Raw genomic sequence first — 18,351 nt, 5'->3', positions numbered from 1 at the left:
TTGTCATTGATGATCATGTATAACTGTAGCGTTATATTTGATTAAAATTATTATTTAACAATTTCGAAATGTTAATTTTTTTTATTATTTACAACTTCAATAAATTATATTTAACTAATATATCTAAATATACATTTTATTAATATTAATCATTTAAAATATTTAAAATAATTATAATCGTTTAAAAGGTATCCACCCAAAGTAAATGAAAGATAATTTTTGTTTGTTGTCTTTTATTTCTAAGACTTCGCCTTGATTAATCTATATTGAACTGGATCGTGCATCTGACTTTGGTAGTGAGTCTCTCAACGGAATTTTTTTGCATACATAAGGGCTATAATGAAATATAAATGTCTGGAGGGGGTTAAAGAGTGTTTCTTTTTTTTCTTTCGACTAATTTGTAACTGCATTATTACTTAAGGGACTATAGAGTAAATTTTATTACTTATTTAAAATAAATTATAATTTTAATGAGATAAAAATAACACAATTGTGTTAATATTTGATGTTATGATGATTTACAATTTTATATGTTAATGAAATAGGGTAATGTTACATCATTGAAAAAAAAATTAATATATTTTTCAGAGATTATGTCAATATTTTAACTAAGAGGGGCTATAATGAAATAAAAATGTTTGGAGGGGTTTAAAGCGTGTTTCTTTTTCTCTTTGGACTAATTTGTAACTGCATTATTTCTTAAGGGACTATATACTAACTTTTTTACTTTAGGGGTCCAGGTCATTGTCACTCTTTAATCACATTTCTGTTTCTTATGATGGGTTATCACGTCATTTATTATACTTTATATATATTTATATATATCCCGATAAGTTATGAATACTTTTTAAATATTATAAAGGGTATGATTTGCTTGATTTTTTAAAATAATAAATATATTTTATAAACATAAATGTTTGAATTTAAATCTTCTAATTAGAATAATATTTTTTATTTTTAAAGTCAATCAATAAATTCAAATTAAAAATAAAATAAATATAAATAATTAACAATAATTAAAATTTAAGTTTTTTCTTTATTGAACAGAAACCAATTTATCGCATTGACTAAAATAATCGTTATTATTTCTAGAGATCATAAATTCGAGCACAACGATTATAATAAAATGATTGAATATATTATTAATCATTTTAGTTTAATAAAAAAACATTTTTATTTATTGATTGAACTTAAAATGAGAGACCCGCATAAAGTTATAGTCATCCTCTTGCCCACAGAGCAAGTAAGTTTAGAACTTGTCATAAGCTTTGTGTCTGAATGGTATTGGAGTGGCCATCATAATATTCATTTTGTCTCACTTTGGACCACTCCCCATTTCCCACCCAATCCATTACTAATTTTTTTTTCTATCCCTTGAGCGTTTGTGTTCATCAGAAAACACTCCGATCCCTCTCTATATATTGTCCTCTTCTCAACCCCATCCTTATAATTCCAAGGGCAAACATATCACAAGTTAGCTAAATCTCTCCATCTTTCTCTCTCGAGGATCACAAGGAGCTAACCTCCAGTTCGACGATTTACGTGCACGGGCGAGCAGTTGAAGCTGCCAGCATGATCTAAACTTCCCTTCACCTTCGAAGGGTGGATCGGATCATGTGGTAGCTTCACCTGCTGCCGGTGTCACGAGCCTGCTCTTCACCTGCATTAAGATAATTGCAGGTTAAAGCAAGATTTCCCGTGCACTCTTTTTGTTTGTTTGTTTACGTTTGGGTATCTGAAATTTGTTGAGGGAATCTCTGGATTCTCAAAAGCATCAATGAAGTTACTGTTAGGGTTTTCAATGACAATTTCTGTCGTCTCTAAAACACAGTTTCTTTTTTCTGCTTTTGAGAATTGAGACCCCATCTTATCCCTTCACGCATAGCGTAAAGCCTCTGAATTTTTTAAAACTATTTTCATTGGCTGCTTTACCATTGTCTTATGTGTTTTTTAGGGTGTCTGATTTGATAAATCACAGGAATTCCTGGCTTGCCAACACATCGTTTTTGGGGGAGAAATAATTTTATGGTCACGTCATTTCTATTAATTTTAAAATAATTTTTAAAAAATATTTATTTTTTATTATGTTCGGGGGTTATTGTATATCGTTGGCCTCTATGATAGAATCAATCGGGGGTTTGAGAGGCTGTGATTTACCCTGTGACAGATGTCAACGGTTCGATTCTGCTTATCTCTAATTCGTGAATTTAGTCGAAACAAAACTATATGATCAAATTTTCTGATTCAGTAGTTCGATCTATGATTTATCATTCATGAATGTTGATAAGATCCTTCATTTCATTACAGGATATTTTTGGTTATTCACGGTAATCACCACATGACTTGGATATATATTGGCAGATACAACCAAAATTCTTCATAATAAATTGGATATTGAAAACTATACTTAATTGACTAACGATTTAGTTCAACCATTATAATTTTATAAGTTATAATTTATATACATTAATACGTGAATTTTCGTCTTAAGTTATTTTTTAGAGAAAAAACTAATTTTATTAAAAAAATAAATATATCAAATTACAATAAAGATTTACAATCTCAATCGTAAATTAAGCTATAAACTAATTTTCTATAATCATTGAAACAAAACTATCAATTTAAGATCACGTAAGGATCATACAATGAAAGATTAAATTTAACCAATAAACTCGAACAAATATAGATACAAATAGATCTGATCACATATGCAAACGAACCACAAAAGGGGATAAACCATTAAAAGTCCACTGACAAACCGTAAATCATACTCGAGCGATGTGAAAAACTATTCATGAACACAAATCAGATATTCAAATCCAATCCAAAAGTAAAACAAGGAAAAACAACAAGATATCAGAATAAACGTAATTCTAATCAGTCATGACAATCGACCCTTAAAGACTATCAATACATTCACAATAATATAACATGATAATATATTGATAATTACTTTTATCATAATTCAAGTCTTATCATAATTCAAAATATATATCCGAGACGATATAAATATTTATCAATAAGAGAATCTATTTGAGGGTTTAAAACTTTAAAGAGACGACAATAGATTTAATTATAAACAAAAGAAAATAATTTATAATAAGATAAACAAATACGGTGTCAGAGCAAATAAACTCATTTATCATTTTTATAGTTACATTATATATTTTGTTGTGACATAATTTATCTCATATTTTATAGTGAATTATCATATCTTATTTGTTTAAAAATTTATCACAACTCACAAGTCAATTAATATTCTAACTTTAAAAATCTATCTCAATTTAAAACGACAAGGTAGCTTCCAGTATTATTTTCTAAAGCAAGCGTGTCATTTATTTTATTAAAAAAATTTCGATAGTTTTTTATTTATGAAAAATATAACTATATAAAAAGTGTTGTTTATTCATGGTTTTTAAAACCGGACCGGTTAGCGAACCAGTCATGTTATCGGTTCACTGGTTCAATCGGTCGAACCGGTCCGATCGGTCGGAAGAACCGGACGACGTCATAATTATTTAAAAATTTAAATAAAAATACCAAAAATATTTAATAAAAAATAATTTTTTATATTACAATTTATATTTAAAGTGAGTCATAACATATATAAGTTAAAAACCATAAAATCAAGTGAAATAAAATGATTCAAATTAACTACAACATAATATTTAAGGTAAAACATATTAAATAATGAATATAATTATATAACTATAATTAAAAAATAAATTTGAGGCTAAAAAAATCATAAAAAATGATATTGTTTGGTTTAATTTTTTTTAAAAAAACAATCTCACATGGCTAAGAAACATAGAAGATCATTCCAACTAACTTATATAAATAATAGAGGTAATTTGGCATTCAAAATCATGGAACCTTTTGGTAAGCATTGAGTGAACTATTCTTTCACTTCAATCAAGCTCGAATTTTAGGCTTCAATCGAGCTTCTAATTTTTTTTTGAGTTCAAGCCTTTTCGAGTTCAAGTTTCAATATTATATTTCGAGTTAAACTTCATAATTTTTAGCTCGTGAGTTTGAATCGAGTTGAGCTTACTTTTAAATTTTTCAAGTTCGAGTCGAGCTCAGCAATACTCGAGTTCGACTTGGCTCGTTTAACAAACGACGTCGTTTGGTTTAATTTAAAAAAAATGGCGGTTTTTTCCGGTTTTTAGTCGGTCCGGTTTGAACGGTTTAGCGGTTCTGGCCGGTTCACTAGTAATGATTCAACCGGTCTAGATTGAACAAGACTAGGCAACGATTCCCGATTGAACCGACCGATCCGATCCAATCCGATTTTCAAAACAATGTGTTTATTTAGCTTTAACCTAATTATTTCTCTCAATATTCACGTGACATTTTCGTTTCTTCATTTGTTATTTTTGTTAAGCCAGCCGTGACACTAATTTTATTATTGGTTGCGATTGCAGTGATTATTATTTTTCTTGTTCTTTTTCATATTAGGTCTTTGTTTTTTTCACTTTTAAATAAGAATCTTTGTTTTTGTGACACACTTTTATCTGCTCTTATGGCACGTTTTTTTTCTCTGCTATTGTGACACATTCCTCATGGTTTTCGGTAATTTTTTTTCGTAAACTTCTGCGACTGTATTAGTGCTTCCACAAAGATCCTTACGGCATTTGTTTTCTGATTGGCTTGTCGATGGGCACGTATTATGAGATTCTCTCTTTTGTAAATGGTCGTTTGCCGATATAATCATATCGTGTAGCGAAGCAGTCTGTCAAATTATTTGGTTTGCTCACCACTCTTGCATCACATCGTAAAGTGTCTCGTTTGACCAAATGAGTTTTATGAAGATTATTGGATTGTTTTGATGTTTGAAAGGTGTCATTCTCCTCGTATCTTTGGGTTTAATATTTTTATTTTATGTATGAGTTTTCAGTGATCATTGTCTCCAATTTTTTTCTTTAAATGCGTTGTAATTTTAATTCTTTTATTTTTTATTAATGAAATTCAGTTGTCATTAAATCAATCTCAATTTTTTTTCCCGAAAGTAGTTGTTAAATCCTTTCTATACTCGTATCATCAAATATCAAAATTCAAGTTCTATGTCTCTTATCACCTCTAAATATAAAACCATAATTATGAGAATTTCTAAGATTAATAAAATATAATGGATAATGTGTTGAAAAAAAATTGGTTATATAGAGTGTATGAAAAAATATTTTTTTCAAATAAAATATTTGTTATATTACACTTTGAAAGTCGTATGAAGCATACGTTGATTTTTGAAATTTATTTGGATTACATGACGTCTTTTTTATGTTTCATACATGCACAATATCAGACACAATAAGTGACATTCTAAAAAATATCAGATGATTTAAACGTCTTCAAAAAATTATTGTATAAGACGACTTTCGATAAGTATTGTAATAAACGTTCTATTTAAAAATAAATATTTTTCTTTACACTATCCCAAAAAAATGAACGGTTAACTATTTTTTCATACCATGGAAGCACGGTTTTATAGGGTTTTTTTTTATATAAAAGATGTATTTATTATTTAAATTATTAGTTTTGATCTATTTTAATATTTAACTTTTATTTTTTTAAAATTATACTTAATACTTAGTTCTATTTCATTTTAGTACTCAATCCTTAAAAACTTAACGGACGGGTTGATGGGGTATAGTTCCGATGGACGGACGAACAATTCAAACGGTAGATCATGAGAGAATGACGAGTTGACCAACATAGTTTCAGGCCTATTGGACGACAGACGACAAAGATCGAAGGATAAATAAGTCAAAGAGTATATCGTCGATTTGGGGAGGTTTGAAGCATTTTTTGATGAAATTAGGGTCATAATCATGTTCAGCGGTCGAAAGGGTGTGGACTAGAAAGTTTGGGTTTCATCAGTCGACGATACGACTATCGATGACTATAGACGCAACGGCCAGTGAGCCCACCTGTTAAGTTTTTTAATGACGGGGAATTAAAATAAAACAAAAACTAACATTAGGTATGATTTTAAAAAAATTAAAGTTTAAATACTAAAATGAATCAAGCTGATAGTTTAAGTACTAAATGCGTAATTTACCATTTTTCAAAAAGAAGTAGAAAAACTTTTGATTGCGTAGGGGATGGGATGCATGAGAAATTGTGGAAGCTGGACAGTCGACACCTGGACTGCTTGTTTTGAAGCTTCATTTGGGCAAGAATCGTATGCCCACTTTTATAAGATTCTATGATTGACCACCAAATCTCTTAACTGTTGACCTCATCTGATTCTATCTTTACCTTATCTTCGTTTAGCATGTCTTTTATGGGAAATATTTAGGGATGACAATCTAATTCGAATTCAACATGTTATTACTTGATATAATTTGACAGAATCAATTTTTCATATAAAAATATTATTATAAGAAATAATTAATTTTTTATATAAAATTTTCGAGTCGAATCAGATTCCATTGAAGGGTACATATTTTTAGATTAAGTTAGATTAACCAAAACCCGCCCCTAACCAAACCCGTTGCCATCCCTAGAAATATTCCATCTTATGTGTAAATTGTAACCCTACTCCATCTCTTTGCGTTTGGATCATTCTTCTATTTTATGTCTTTCCTTCTTTCTAGAGTCCATAACTATCTAAAAGAAAATATATTTTTTCAAATAACTTTAGATGATTATAAGGTATTATATATTAAAAAAAGTTAACCATTAACAATATATAAACACAATTACTTAAACTCATAGCTTTTAAAGAAAACAACATTAAAGAAAAATGTTTTTACGTGTAATAGGTAAGGACTAGATTATGATTTTATAAGTAAATTTACTATTTTTTAATTTTGATTTCGGAGCATTTTTGAAATTATAAATATGATAAAATTTTAATTCTAAAATTTTATATTTTTTGATTAAAATTTAAGATTATATATGAAAATATTTTTCCTATAATAATTTTGTACATAATTAATTTAAATCAATCAAATAAATTAAATTTAAAAACTGTGAAAGAGAAGGATACAAGTTCAGAGACCTAAAGCCCAAAACGAATATTAGGCCGATAAACTATTCAAAGATTGAAACCGTAAAAGGCCAAGTCTATCACGTACCAAGCGCATAGTTTACCCATTTATGGTAAGCTAAGTATTTAATATCTAAAATATGAGTTTTGATTCGTTTTAATATTTAAATTTTTATATTTTTAAAATTATATCTAATGTTTAATTTTTGTTTCATTTTAATACTCTATTAAAAAAACTTAACGTAAAGTTAAAAAAAATTAAAAATTTAACTATTAAAACAGATCAAAATTGATAATTTAAATACTAAATCGATATTAAAATGAACAAAAAAAAATTAAAAATTATATATAATTTTGAAAAAAAAAGTAAAAGTTGAGGTACTATCCAATATATATGTTTTTGGATTGGCGGATTGGGGAAAATTAAAAAACAGGTACTACAACCTTAGGCGATGAACTTGCATGCAAAAAGCTAAGCATAAGCAAGCAGCCTGGGCTGCTAATTCTCTTTCACATTAACCGGTAATTATCGCCGCCTTCTTCGAGTTGTAGCTGGAGTTACCTCGTATTGCGATTCGCCCCTATCTGTTGCCCATCTTCATTTCTCAGTAACTTTTTCCAGTATCAATTCGGTCGATATTTGCTTTCTGACTGGTAAATAGACATCATTTTTGTTGCATGTTTAAGTGTTTTAGCTGAATATCAATCATTTTCTTTTTCTCCTGAGGAAAAAAAACAAAGTCTTGAATGTAAATTTTGGTTTCTCGTAAATATTCTTGAAACGCTACATTATTTAGGTGTATTTTTGTAGAGTTATACGTAGGACACTCATCACCTATTATTTTAGAGAATATTGGTTGCCTGTTGCTCGCGATGGTGTTTGGCGAGTGAATCTGTGTTTTTTTGTTTGCACTAGTAGTTCACTAATTGGAAAATTGTTCTGTTGTTGGCACGGAAAATTTGATGGGAGATATCTTTAAAATTTTGGGCTCCTTTGAAGTCTATTGGCTGTGTTTAGAACTCTACTTTCTTTTAATGAATTGTGCTTGAAGCTCGTGAACATTCATATGTGAGAATGGAGTCAATATTTTATAACCCTCATATATACTTGTTATGCATTAGATAGTTTATGTACTAACTTTGAGGTCTTATTATTCCCATTTTGTAGTTGAGGTTAGATGAGTAAGAAAAAGAATCCTTTGGTATTCTTAGATGTTTCGATTGGTGGAGATCCAGTGGAAAAAATTATTATCGGGGTAAGCTGAAAGCCAGCTGCTTGACTTTAACTATGTTTTTATATGGGATGAAATTAGAACTCACCTGCGACTAACACTCCCAAGCAAGGATAAAGTTCTTTTTCCCCCTACTCTGACAGCTATTTGCAGATGTTGTTCCCAAGACAGCTGAGAATTTCCGGGCACTCTGTACAGATATCTCTAAAAATTTTCAGTATTTAGTAAGTTGTTATATTTACAGTTGATTAGAGAGCATGGTGTAGTTCAATTGGTTGAGCTTATAATAGTTGTCATCTTTTTACAGCGTGTCGGTATTTATGAACCTGCCGTCAATTATTTTTTAATGTCTTTATAAGTTCCTTATAATGTCTCTAGTACTGTAGACTTTGTAGTCTATGGATACAAAATTTGGTAATCCTAAATATATTCTCATTGTCTGGGACAAATTGCACGAAGCATTGCTTCAAAATTTATCGTATAAACTAATTTGCCTGTATTTGCTACCAGATGGATTAACTTCACATTGTTTTTTGTTGAATTTTCTTGGCAAACAAGTATGCTAGCGTTTGATTATTCTGAACTGTGTCAAACTTTAGCTGAAAAGGTTATTGGCAAATCTACTGGGAAACCCTTGCATTATAAAGGAACCTTTTTTCACCGAATAATCAAAGGATTCATGGCCCAGGTATGTTATTCGTTCCTTCCCTTAGTCATATTAAATGGAGGAATGTTTTCTGTAAGGATTGTCTCATAATTTGCCACTAACCATTAACCATTAGAAAATGTTTTAGAGATACAAAACTTAGTATTTTCGGCTGAATTTTAACTGGTAATTAGTTTTCTCTGTAGGATGCACAGAAGAGTGAAAAGAAAGAAAATTGGAAGGGGAAAGAAGGAAGGAAAATATGCATTTATTTTTTATTCTATAGTGTGTTTGGTAGGGAAGATAGAAAAGTAGAAAGAAGTAATAATTTTCTTTACATCCATTGCTTTTTATGACCGAGAAATGATAGAATGGAAAATGAAAAATTATTTTGTTTTACCATTATACAATATATATATTGTAATTTAACATGAAAGATAAAATAAATGAATAAAAAAATATTGATAATCTTATCAATATTGTAAATGAGAGACTTGTATTTTTCTTTTTCGTTGTTGGGATTGTAAGGAGGAGCTAGTATCTATAAATTTTACCTGCAAAAGAATGTACCTGACAGTGCTAAAGTTATCAATTTATATTCTATTTTATGTTGGTTTTACAGGGTGGTGACTTTTCAATGGGAAATGGTATGCTCCCGCATTCCAATGCATGGAAACGTTATATTTGACATCTAAATTATGCCCAGACTTGTAATGAAAGACCTTTAATTGGTTGCAGGCACCGGTGGAGAAAGTATTTATGGAGGGAAGTTTTCAGGTAGGCCTTAGCATGTGAGCACTTAAATTCTCTTATAATTGATAAATTTAGAACTTAATCATCGAAGTTTATGTTTCATTGCAGATGAGAACTTTAAACTAGCACATGATGGTCCTGGCGTTCTCTCTATGGAAAACAGTGGTCAAAGCACAAATGGGTCTCAATTCTTTATTACCTTCAAGCGCCAACCCCATCTTGATGGGTATTTAATATTTGCTTATTACTTATTTATGTATTACAACTCAAAAGATTGAACTTTTCTATACTGCTTAAGCAACAAGGAATAAAAATCAGCTCAGGAGGTTGAATAAAAAAATTTGTTCAGCTTAGGCGTGTGATTTTAACATAGAATTGAGAGGTTAAGGGTTCAAGTTCCACCGGTTTAAAAGATTTTTAATGATCAAATAGTAAAATAAATCCTAAAACCATCTTTTTTCAGGTTACCAGGATTCTTTCCAGCGTCAAAACCCTGATTTCTCATTTATTTAGTGATTGGCAGGAAGCATGTTGTTTTTGGCAAGGTCATTCAGGGAATCGATGTTTTGAAGAAAATGGAGCAAGTTGGAACAGGTGATGGAAACCCTGCTCAACCTGTAAATATATGAGAGACTGGTGAATAATCTGAACGTAAAACTTCAGGGTGCTGTTGAGAAAGCTAAAGGTACTGCTGTGAAGTTTTAAACAGTAATTTGTGATTTCTGGATCAGTTGCTGGCATTTTGCTACATTGTTTTTCTTTTTCAGGGAAAGGGAAGAAATCAACAAAAGTTCTTCCGACATTTCTGATGAGCAAGTGAAGAGAAGCAGAAAGTCTTTGAAGGATAGAAGGAATAAAAGAAAAAGAAGATATTCTTTATCTGATTCCTACAGCTCCGACTCGGATTCCGATTCCTATTCTTCAGATTCAGAACTGGATGACTCTAATTCTGAATCAAGTTCCTCTAGTGATGGAAGAAGACATAAGAGGAGGATGTAAGCAAAAACAGGCATGCATAAACGTGGAAAAAAGAGAGGGTGGGCGAAGAGATGGGAAAAAAGGCCAGAAAGAAAGATCAAAACGCAAATGATATTGGTTAAAACCTGGTTTCAAGGACAGTCTGACATTTTTGCTCCTTCTTCATATTAATGTTAGTGGATAAATATTTTGATTTGTGATATTTGTTGATACTGGTTTTATTTCAGGAGTTCAGATAGTTCAACCGATAGTGAAAGTAAGAATACAAGCTCCAGCAGTGGCAGTGATGATGGGAAGGCTGGTTCTTGTCATGTTTCTGCTCGTGCCAATCGTATCTCCAAACCTGCTGAAGGTGAATGATTTGATATTTCTATCCTCAACTGTTTTAGCCTGTTATTTTCTCGTTCTTCATGCTAGCTTCCTTTTTCATTCTCGTGTACGAGGCTAATAGCAGTTGATTTTGGAATTGGCTTTAGCAAATACTGAACTTCTTTAAGTAGAGATGTTACACTTTTATAAAATTCCCTCTAGTCATTTCCACCAATCATGTAAGGTTGCATTGGCAAGTCTTCATGACATTATTTATTTGTATAGGTGACAAAAGCCATGCTTATATGGGAGGAGATAGTGAAAAGATTCTATAAGCATCTTAGTGTTGATCCTTTGGTACAAGCTAAAGGCAGGTTCTGATGCTACAAATGTAGAGAAAAAAAGTGTGCCTAGCCAACTTTCTGACCAAGATTCTAATGCAGGACTAGGAAAGGATAAGTTCAAGGTAACCAAAGAAAACTCAATTGAAGAGTTTGAAGTGCCCCAAAAAGAAACAGCTTCCCAACAACGCTCATGGCAACAAGGCTGCGAAACAACATACCTTTACAGATGGCTCGGACAGATCAAGGTTTTTATTCTTATATTGTATTTTGTTGGGTTGCTTTTAGCATTTCAATTCATGTCTGGCGAAATCTTCTTTTTGATTTTATTAACAATGTTTCTTTTACCATGAGCTTCTCATAAGTGCGACCCCAACCCGAAAACAGAGGCCAAACAGAAGTTGTAGCCAGAGCATGACTCCTCCCACGAAAGCCCTCCTCAGATATCTCACGAGCAGAACCAGAGGACTTCACATGGCCCATCGAGTAGTCCTCCAAAGAAAGCCCCTACATCTAACCAAGGTCATATTTCCTCGAGAAGTCCATTGCAAGGTGGCAAACCGAAGCGCGGAAAGAAAGGTCGTGGCTTCACTGACCGCTATTCCTTTGCACGCCGATACCGTACACCTTCTCCTGAGCATTCCCCACCAAGAGCCTACCGTTATGGTGGAAAAAATATTCCAGAAAGAAACAATGATAGGTAACCCTAGACTATAATTTGACTCGAAGGATGCTGCTGTTTTACCTTTCATAAGCTTGATAACCTCTACTTATTCTGGGTGATGATATTCTAGGCACCGAAATAATTTGACATTGAATGCTCACACTTCTAGTATTTTTGGTGTTTGAACTTGGAACCTCAAGGAATAATTACAATAGATCGCTCGGTTAGTTTTGTAGTTGGGTCATTTAAATAAGTATATTTATTGAATTAAATTTTTACAATATATGTGTATTAAATATTTTCTTTATTTTTCATATCTTTAAATATTAGATTCTTAATAATTAAATTTGGCAATGTTTATTAATAATTTGATTTTAATATTTTAATTATATAAATAAGATGACTAATTTTTTAGAATTAAACTTTGGGATAATATCTTCGAGAGGTGCATAAATTTCAAATATGGACGATAAAATAGGTTTTTTTTGCCCAGTACCCCATGCGAGTAAAAAATTTAGGGTATTGGGCCTACTTAGATTTTATTTAGTAAATTATGACATTTGCTACAGTTCGCTGGAACTTGTCTTGGAACTCGTGGTGATAAGTTTCCTCGGATATTATTTTTTTAATAGTCCCCGCGTAATAGGCTTCACGTAGGTCATTATTTAAATAGTGTTATAATGACTTGTCACGTCGAGGCGACGAGTCCATTAATATATATATATATATTTATATATATATATATATATATTAATTTTAAATAAAATTTATATATAAAAAAATTTGATAGAACTTATCACATCGAGGTATTGAGTTCCTTTGAATTAAAAAAAAGGTAGTCGTTCAACGGGCAGAGGGGCAACAACGGTCAGTGAAACTCGTCACGTTGAGGTGACGAGTTCGACCGGGGATAATTAAAAAAAATTAAATTAAAAAATAATAATTTACTTAAATTTTACGAAATACAAAGTAAATAAATAAATGTAAAGAATAAAATTTTACATGAAAATTACAAAGTAAAAATCAATTTATCTATGTCTTCTAAGTTCTTGACGATGTTGCGGAATGGTCAAATGATAACTCCACGGGGCTCGTCAGTATGTCGGGGTCGTAAGCCTTGATCATCGTCGTCGTCGTCGTCTTGCCGAGGAGGTGTACCCAACTCACTCTACGATCCAACTTCAAAAGACGGTGACGAATTTATGACATTTGACGTCATCATCGTTGTAACTGCTTCGACTTGGCTTTGGTGACCATATAGGATATGGTCTCACTCACCCGCAATCGCGTGTTCTGTCGAAGATGTTTGAGTGTACTGCGGTGCATCCTATGAACCTCCAACCCAATTAATTTAAGCCTCGTTTGAAGCTTGAAATGGAGGATAGAAACCGAAACTGGCCTGGGATGCATGATAGTACTTTTCAGCGGCAGATGCTGAAGCGAAAGTAATAGACGACGATGCTTTCTTATTGGACTTCGACTTGGCGCTTATGGCCTGATGATTTTGCCATTCTTCCCTCTCTTGTGGTGTCGTGAGATATGGTTTGTCATATTGTTCGTAAATCCAGATATAAGGAGACTGGCCAAAATTTAAGTCCAACGGTGTAATGTCCTGATAATGGGGGAGCGATAGTTCACGTTGATTCCATAGGTCAATGTAGTAAGCGTGTCACGCCGACCAATTTTCATCATGTTTCCCACGCGTATCAATTGTATGGAACGCTATCTATATCAAAACCTCTTTTTGTAGGAACCGGCTGGTGCGCCACAAATTACCGCATCACTCTATCAGTCGCGTGCCAATAAACAATCGCATGGTGTAATAACAGCGTCACGACACACCATAAGTGAGACCCCTCTAAAAATCACGCCGACAATACGTCGTTGATCTCCTATTCAACATACGAGAGCCAAAAGATCTGTAAATATTAAATATCAAAGTTAGTATATATAAAGTTAAAAAGATTCAAAAAATAATAAAAATAACATATGTCATACCGTGAATTGACCAGCAATGTCGATCTTCATCCGTATGTCTTGTGTATTACCCGCCAACTTCGTCTCCGTTATTTTATGACACCATTTAAAATATTTAAAAATAAATAATATTATAAAAATAAATAAAATTTTGAGATTAAAAAAATGCTAAATAAATGAAGTTAATCAATTACATTACAACCAACGAAAACTCGACCGGATAATCTGTAATCGGCGTAAAAAATGACAAGCGATGGCATGCCCAGGACTGTAGCAGTGACAGATAGCCTGCTAGATCGACTTTTCGATCACGTTGGACAATTGCAACCTTACAAAGCTCTAGGTAAAGAAAGGTCAAAAATTTTGAGCCCCAAATAGTCTTCCGACACACAGTAAAGTTGTCCAAATATCGTAGATACTGGGTCTGTGCCAAATTATCATATTTGTTCGGTAATAATATCCCTCCGATCACTTGGAGAAGAAATGTTCGGGTTGCAAAAACAACCTATGCCTCGGTAGACTCATCCGTGAATTGGAATTCGTACTCCAACCATGTTATCATTATCCGATAGCCCCTCACGACGCTGGATGGTAGCCATTTTCCCAAGACTTGGTAAAACAACGTCGCATGGTCGTAAATGTTTTGCCTCACCATAGGGGCTCCATTCACCGGAACACTGAGTTGGTAAGCGATGTCTTCTAGAGTAATCGTTGCTTCACCACTCAAAAAGTAGAACATGTGTCTCGGGGCGCCAACGTTTGATCAACGTCAGGTACACCTTGAAGCCACATACAAATATGGCCGAAAATAGACCGGATTGTTGTAGATATACCATCATCCGGTGATGCGGATCTGATTGTCATCCCCTAATTTCGAATACATCATTCGTCGTCCAGCCCACGTTGGATCATCGAAACATGGATGTTATCTAGGCGCAACATATATTCTCATGTTGCCATTTTTTGAGATTTTCGCAGAACATATGTTTTTTCTTGTTTTTCAGATTCAGGGTTTGGTGAAATACCAAAATCTCGAACTCCTATTTATACCCTAAGCCTAACGACTAGAACCAGCTGGTGAATTAAAATCCCCGGCCGAACTCTCACCTTGAGGTGATGAGTTCCACTAACCGTTGTTGCCCTTCTGCCCGTTGAACGACGACTACTTTTTTTTAATTCAAAAGAACTCGTTACCTCAATGTGACGAGTTCCATCGATTTTTTTATAAATTTTATTTTTTAAACAAATTTAAAAAAAAATATTTTTAATGGACTCGTCACCTTGGCGTGACGAGCCATTATAACACCATTTAAATAATGGTCCACATGAGCCCACTACGTGAGGACCATTAAAAAATAATATCTGAGGGATTAAGTTTTACAAGTCAAAAGAATATAGGGACTGATGGCAAATTCAAACGAACTGTAGCAAATGCCGTAGTTTGCTAAATAAAATTCGGGTATGCCTAATACACTAAATTTTTTACCCGCTAGGGGTATTGGGCCAAAAAACCCCGATAAAATAACCATGAAATATGTCCAAAATAAAGTTGGGATTAAGTTTTACAAGCCAAAAGAATATAGGGACTGATGGCAAATTCATCGTTTTAATTTTCCTAATTTTCCATGCGTTATATACGAGTCAGTATATATTTTTAATATAGATTTAACATAGTTCATTAACAAAACCAGTTTAGTGCTGCTCACAGGACTATTAACAAAGCATAGGACATTTGGATATACAATTACAAAAACAAAATCAGCAGAAAATTTATTCAGTCAAAACACATGAATTCCTGTTATTGGTTCTAAGCTTCAAGAAACAGAACACAATTCCTGGGAATAATTTACACATTATATACACTAGGAAGGTTAAGGTCATAAGGTGCCGCCTGCAAGAGATGAAACTGCTATACCTCCACAGATCTCACTCAAAACCATCGATCTTTCGAGTGGTTGAGCTTCAAACCGACTAAATCGGTACACTTGGCAAGATACACAGATCATAAAACTTGAGCAGACAAAAGGTATCGTAGCTGGAGTAGGTGTTCCTCGTCGGAAATGTTAAGGGAGACGCGGAGATTTGTTAACAGGGACTCCTGCCCCCACGTTAAAGGACCCGAAGCATACAATGCTTCTACTGTCGACTTGTAAGCACGAAGCTCAAGTTCATGGATATCAACAACTTTATCATCGGTAGGGAACAAGGGTAAGTTCCGTTTGTCACACGAATATGGGAATGACGACTCGGCATCAGAATTCTCGGGTGTGCTTTCCGATGAAATATGAGAAATTCGGCCAGCATAATCAGCAACACCGTTAGAACTACAGCTAGCAACTGAGCATTGGTCACCATCTTCAGGAAACAAAGCAGGTCTAGAAGAATCATATAAGCAGCGAGCAGTAGCGTTTTCCATTCTGTTATTCTTTTTAGCTGATTGCTTAATGAAATTTCTGTCAACCCCTACACGTGGGAAAGAAATATAATCTACTTGGTTGGACAGAGGGCATGTTCTCTTCGGAGTCTCATCATTGCAGCCTCTAGACCAAGGTGCGGTTTTCCTTTTCCTGAGGCTTCCTCCTCCAAAAACAGGGTTTATTTTGCATTCTTCAGATCGAAGGTCATAGCCTTTATTTATGGCTCTCATGGATACACACATGGTAGCATTATCAGTCCCACCCTTATTCATTCCCTCTCTATCCTTATCCGTAAATCGTAGGGTATCGGTTAAATGCAAAGAAGTCCTGAAAAGCAAACCACCGGCACGGTTCGGGAATTTTGGTGCAAAATTGTTGGTCAAATCCTTACACTGAGAAACCTGCAATCAAATGTAGTATGGTTTAGACATACTGATAGGTTCAACAGATCAGTGAGGGTAGAATTCTTGGTCCTCTTGTAATATCAAATCCTTTAAACTAAGACCCTTTTTATAAGAAAAACGGTAAGAGTTCTCCAAGCCAGTTCTCGAGATAAGCCAACTATGCCACCGGCCATCGTTGACTGTAAAGTTGAATATTCATGTCACACAGGTCATGGAGCAAGAAATAATGTAGCCAAAAGAGAACCAGAGTCATATTTATCTTAGATTTACTCAAGCGAGAATGAAGTTGATGTCATAAATATGGTGAAAACTATGTCTTTCTGATACTAAACTCCAAAGATAAACATCCAAGAATTAGGTGAAAAGCAAAGATGAAATAAGCATTACCTTCCCAATCACCATCCACTTCTTGCCATCCCAAGCCTGCCTAATCCTTAAACTCGATGCATGAAATTCCTTGAGCTGGATTGACCCGAACAACTTAACGACGAATCGATCATTGTTCTTTAACACCTTTGTGATCTTTCCGACCCTCCAACACTTGATATCGGACACCTCGGCTACATCGCCGACCACCCAACTCTTCCCATTTACACATGGAGGTAATGGTCTAACATCCTTCCTCTGCAGCTTCTCCATCACTTGTTTTCCTCTGTGGTCCATAAGAAGATTGTACCTAACAACATAGTTTTCGCCATCGGCTGAAATGACGTTACCGGTAAACCAAGAGCCACACGGATCATCATCATCTTCTCTTCTTAAAACCTCCACTAAATTCCCTCTTCTGAAATTCATGATTTTGGAACTCTAAAAAAATGCTTCAACCCTGGGTAACAAGAGTAAACAAAAGGAAAAACAAAATCAATACTACTTGATTCTCCTATAACATTTGAAGGTGTTAAATACAAGGATCAATGGATGCTAGCTAGCAGATCTATAAACTGGCTAACAGATACATGAACTAACCCATGAAAACCAGTGTTTGTTTACATAGTTTGGTCAATCAGCAAATAAGAAAGATAAGAAACAAAAAGCTTCAAAAACCAAATACCCAGAATTTGAATTCATGTAACTGTGAACATCACTAAAACAACTAAACAAGATTAGAGAGAACCCATACAGAGCTTACAATCAACACAGACCTCTTGTTCAATTCAAAAACTTTTGATCAAATTAGATGATTCTGACCTGGGGAAAAAAAGAGAAACGAACAGGGCGCAGTTCAGTGGGGATCATGACCGCATATTTACGCAAAGATGGTTTGATTTGATCTCCATTGTTTCTTTAAGTACTCCACATGAAATTTACAGATCACTAATTAGGATTACCATGGTTATTGATGTTTCATTTAATTTGGACATTCAAAGATATATATATATAAATTATTTTTCACATAAATTCTTCGACTTATTTATACTCCAATTAATATTTTGGATTCAAAGATATTTTCTTAAAAAAATAACATTATAAATATATTTTATAATTTTAAATTTTTTTATTTAACAAATAAAGTTATAAATCTTATACATGTGAAAAAGAATATAATGAAATATATATTTACATCTTTTATGATTAGGTGAAGTCGTTTCAATGGTCATAATAAGTATTATAACATTATAAATAAGCATAATTAAATTAG

At 33.1% G+C, this 18,351-nt stretch overlaps 1 protein-coding gene, 1 long non-coding RNA gene and 1 pseudogene across 3 annotated transcripts; 2 read left to right on the top strand and 1 right to left on the bottom strand.

Annotated features, from left to right (window-relative positions):
* Positions 1 to 7,446: 7,446 nt before the first annotated feature.
* On the top strand, positions 7,447 to 8,620 carry LOC120182020. 2 transcript variants are annotated; one of them, XR_005521797.1, is made up of 3 exons: positions 7,447 to 7,513; positions 8,160 to 8,247; positions 8,367 to 8,620. It is a non-coding gene; the product is annotated as an uncharacterized LOC120182020 (long non-coding RNA). The 2 variants fall into 2 exon arrangements; XR_005521796.1 differs by lacking the exon at positions 7,447 to 7,513 and adding an exon at positions 7,559 to 7,599 and having other exon boundaries at positions 8,367 to 8,619.
* A 129-nt stretch (positions 8,621 to 8,749) lies between these two features.
* On the top strand, positions 8,750 to 11,950 carry LOC120182019 (annotated as a pseudogene).
* A 3,674-nt stretch (positions 11,951 to 15,624) lies between these two features.
* LOC120181975 lies at positions 15,625 to 18,037 on the bottom strand. Its single transcript, XM_039187004.1, has 3 exons — positions 17,901 to 18,037; positions 17,100 to 17,538; positions 15,625 to 16,709 (listed from the first exon to the last, which is right to left on the bottom strand). The coding sequence occupies exons 2-3, from the start codon at positions 17,505 to 17,507 to the stop codon at positions 15,894 to 15,896; spliced, it is 1,224 nt and encodes a 407-aa protein (XP_039042935.1). The 5' UTR covers positions 17,508 to 17,538; positions 17,901 to 18,037; the 3' UTR covers positions 15,625 to 15,893.
* Between the last annotated feature and the right edge of the window lie 314 nt (positions 18,038 to 18,351).

The sequence above is a fragment of the Hibiscus syriacus genome, unplaced genomic scaffold (genome assembly GCF_006381635.1).
Source record: "Hibiscus syriacus cultivar Baekdansim isolate YM2019G1 unplaced genomic scaffold, ASM638163v2 tig00112614_pilon, whole genome shotgun sequence".
Lineage (NCBI taxonomy): Eukaryota > Viridiplantae > Streptophyta > Magnoliopsida > Malvales > Malvaceae > Hibiscus > Hibiscus syriacus.
The sequence above is the reverse complement of the archived record's forward strand: the minus strand, read 5'-3'. Positions and strand labels throughout refer to the sequence as shown.

What these genes read in the sequence shown, in the direction of transcription:
- LOC120181975 (XM_039187004.1), bottom strand. Translation starts at nt 17,507, where the DNA reads ATGAATTTCAGAAGAGGGAATTTAGTGGAGGTTTTAAGAAGAGAAGAT. An exon ending in AGTGGATGGTGATTGGGAAG is followed by an intron (nt 16,710 to 17,099) that starts GTAATGCTTATT and finishes ATTTGATTGCAG; the next exon opens with GTTTCTCAGTGTAAGGATTT.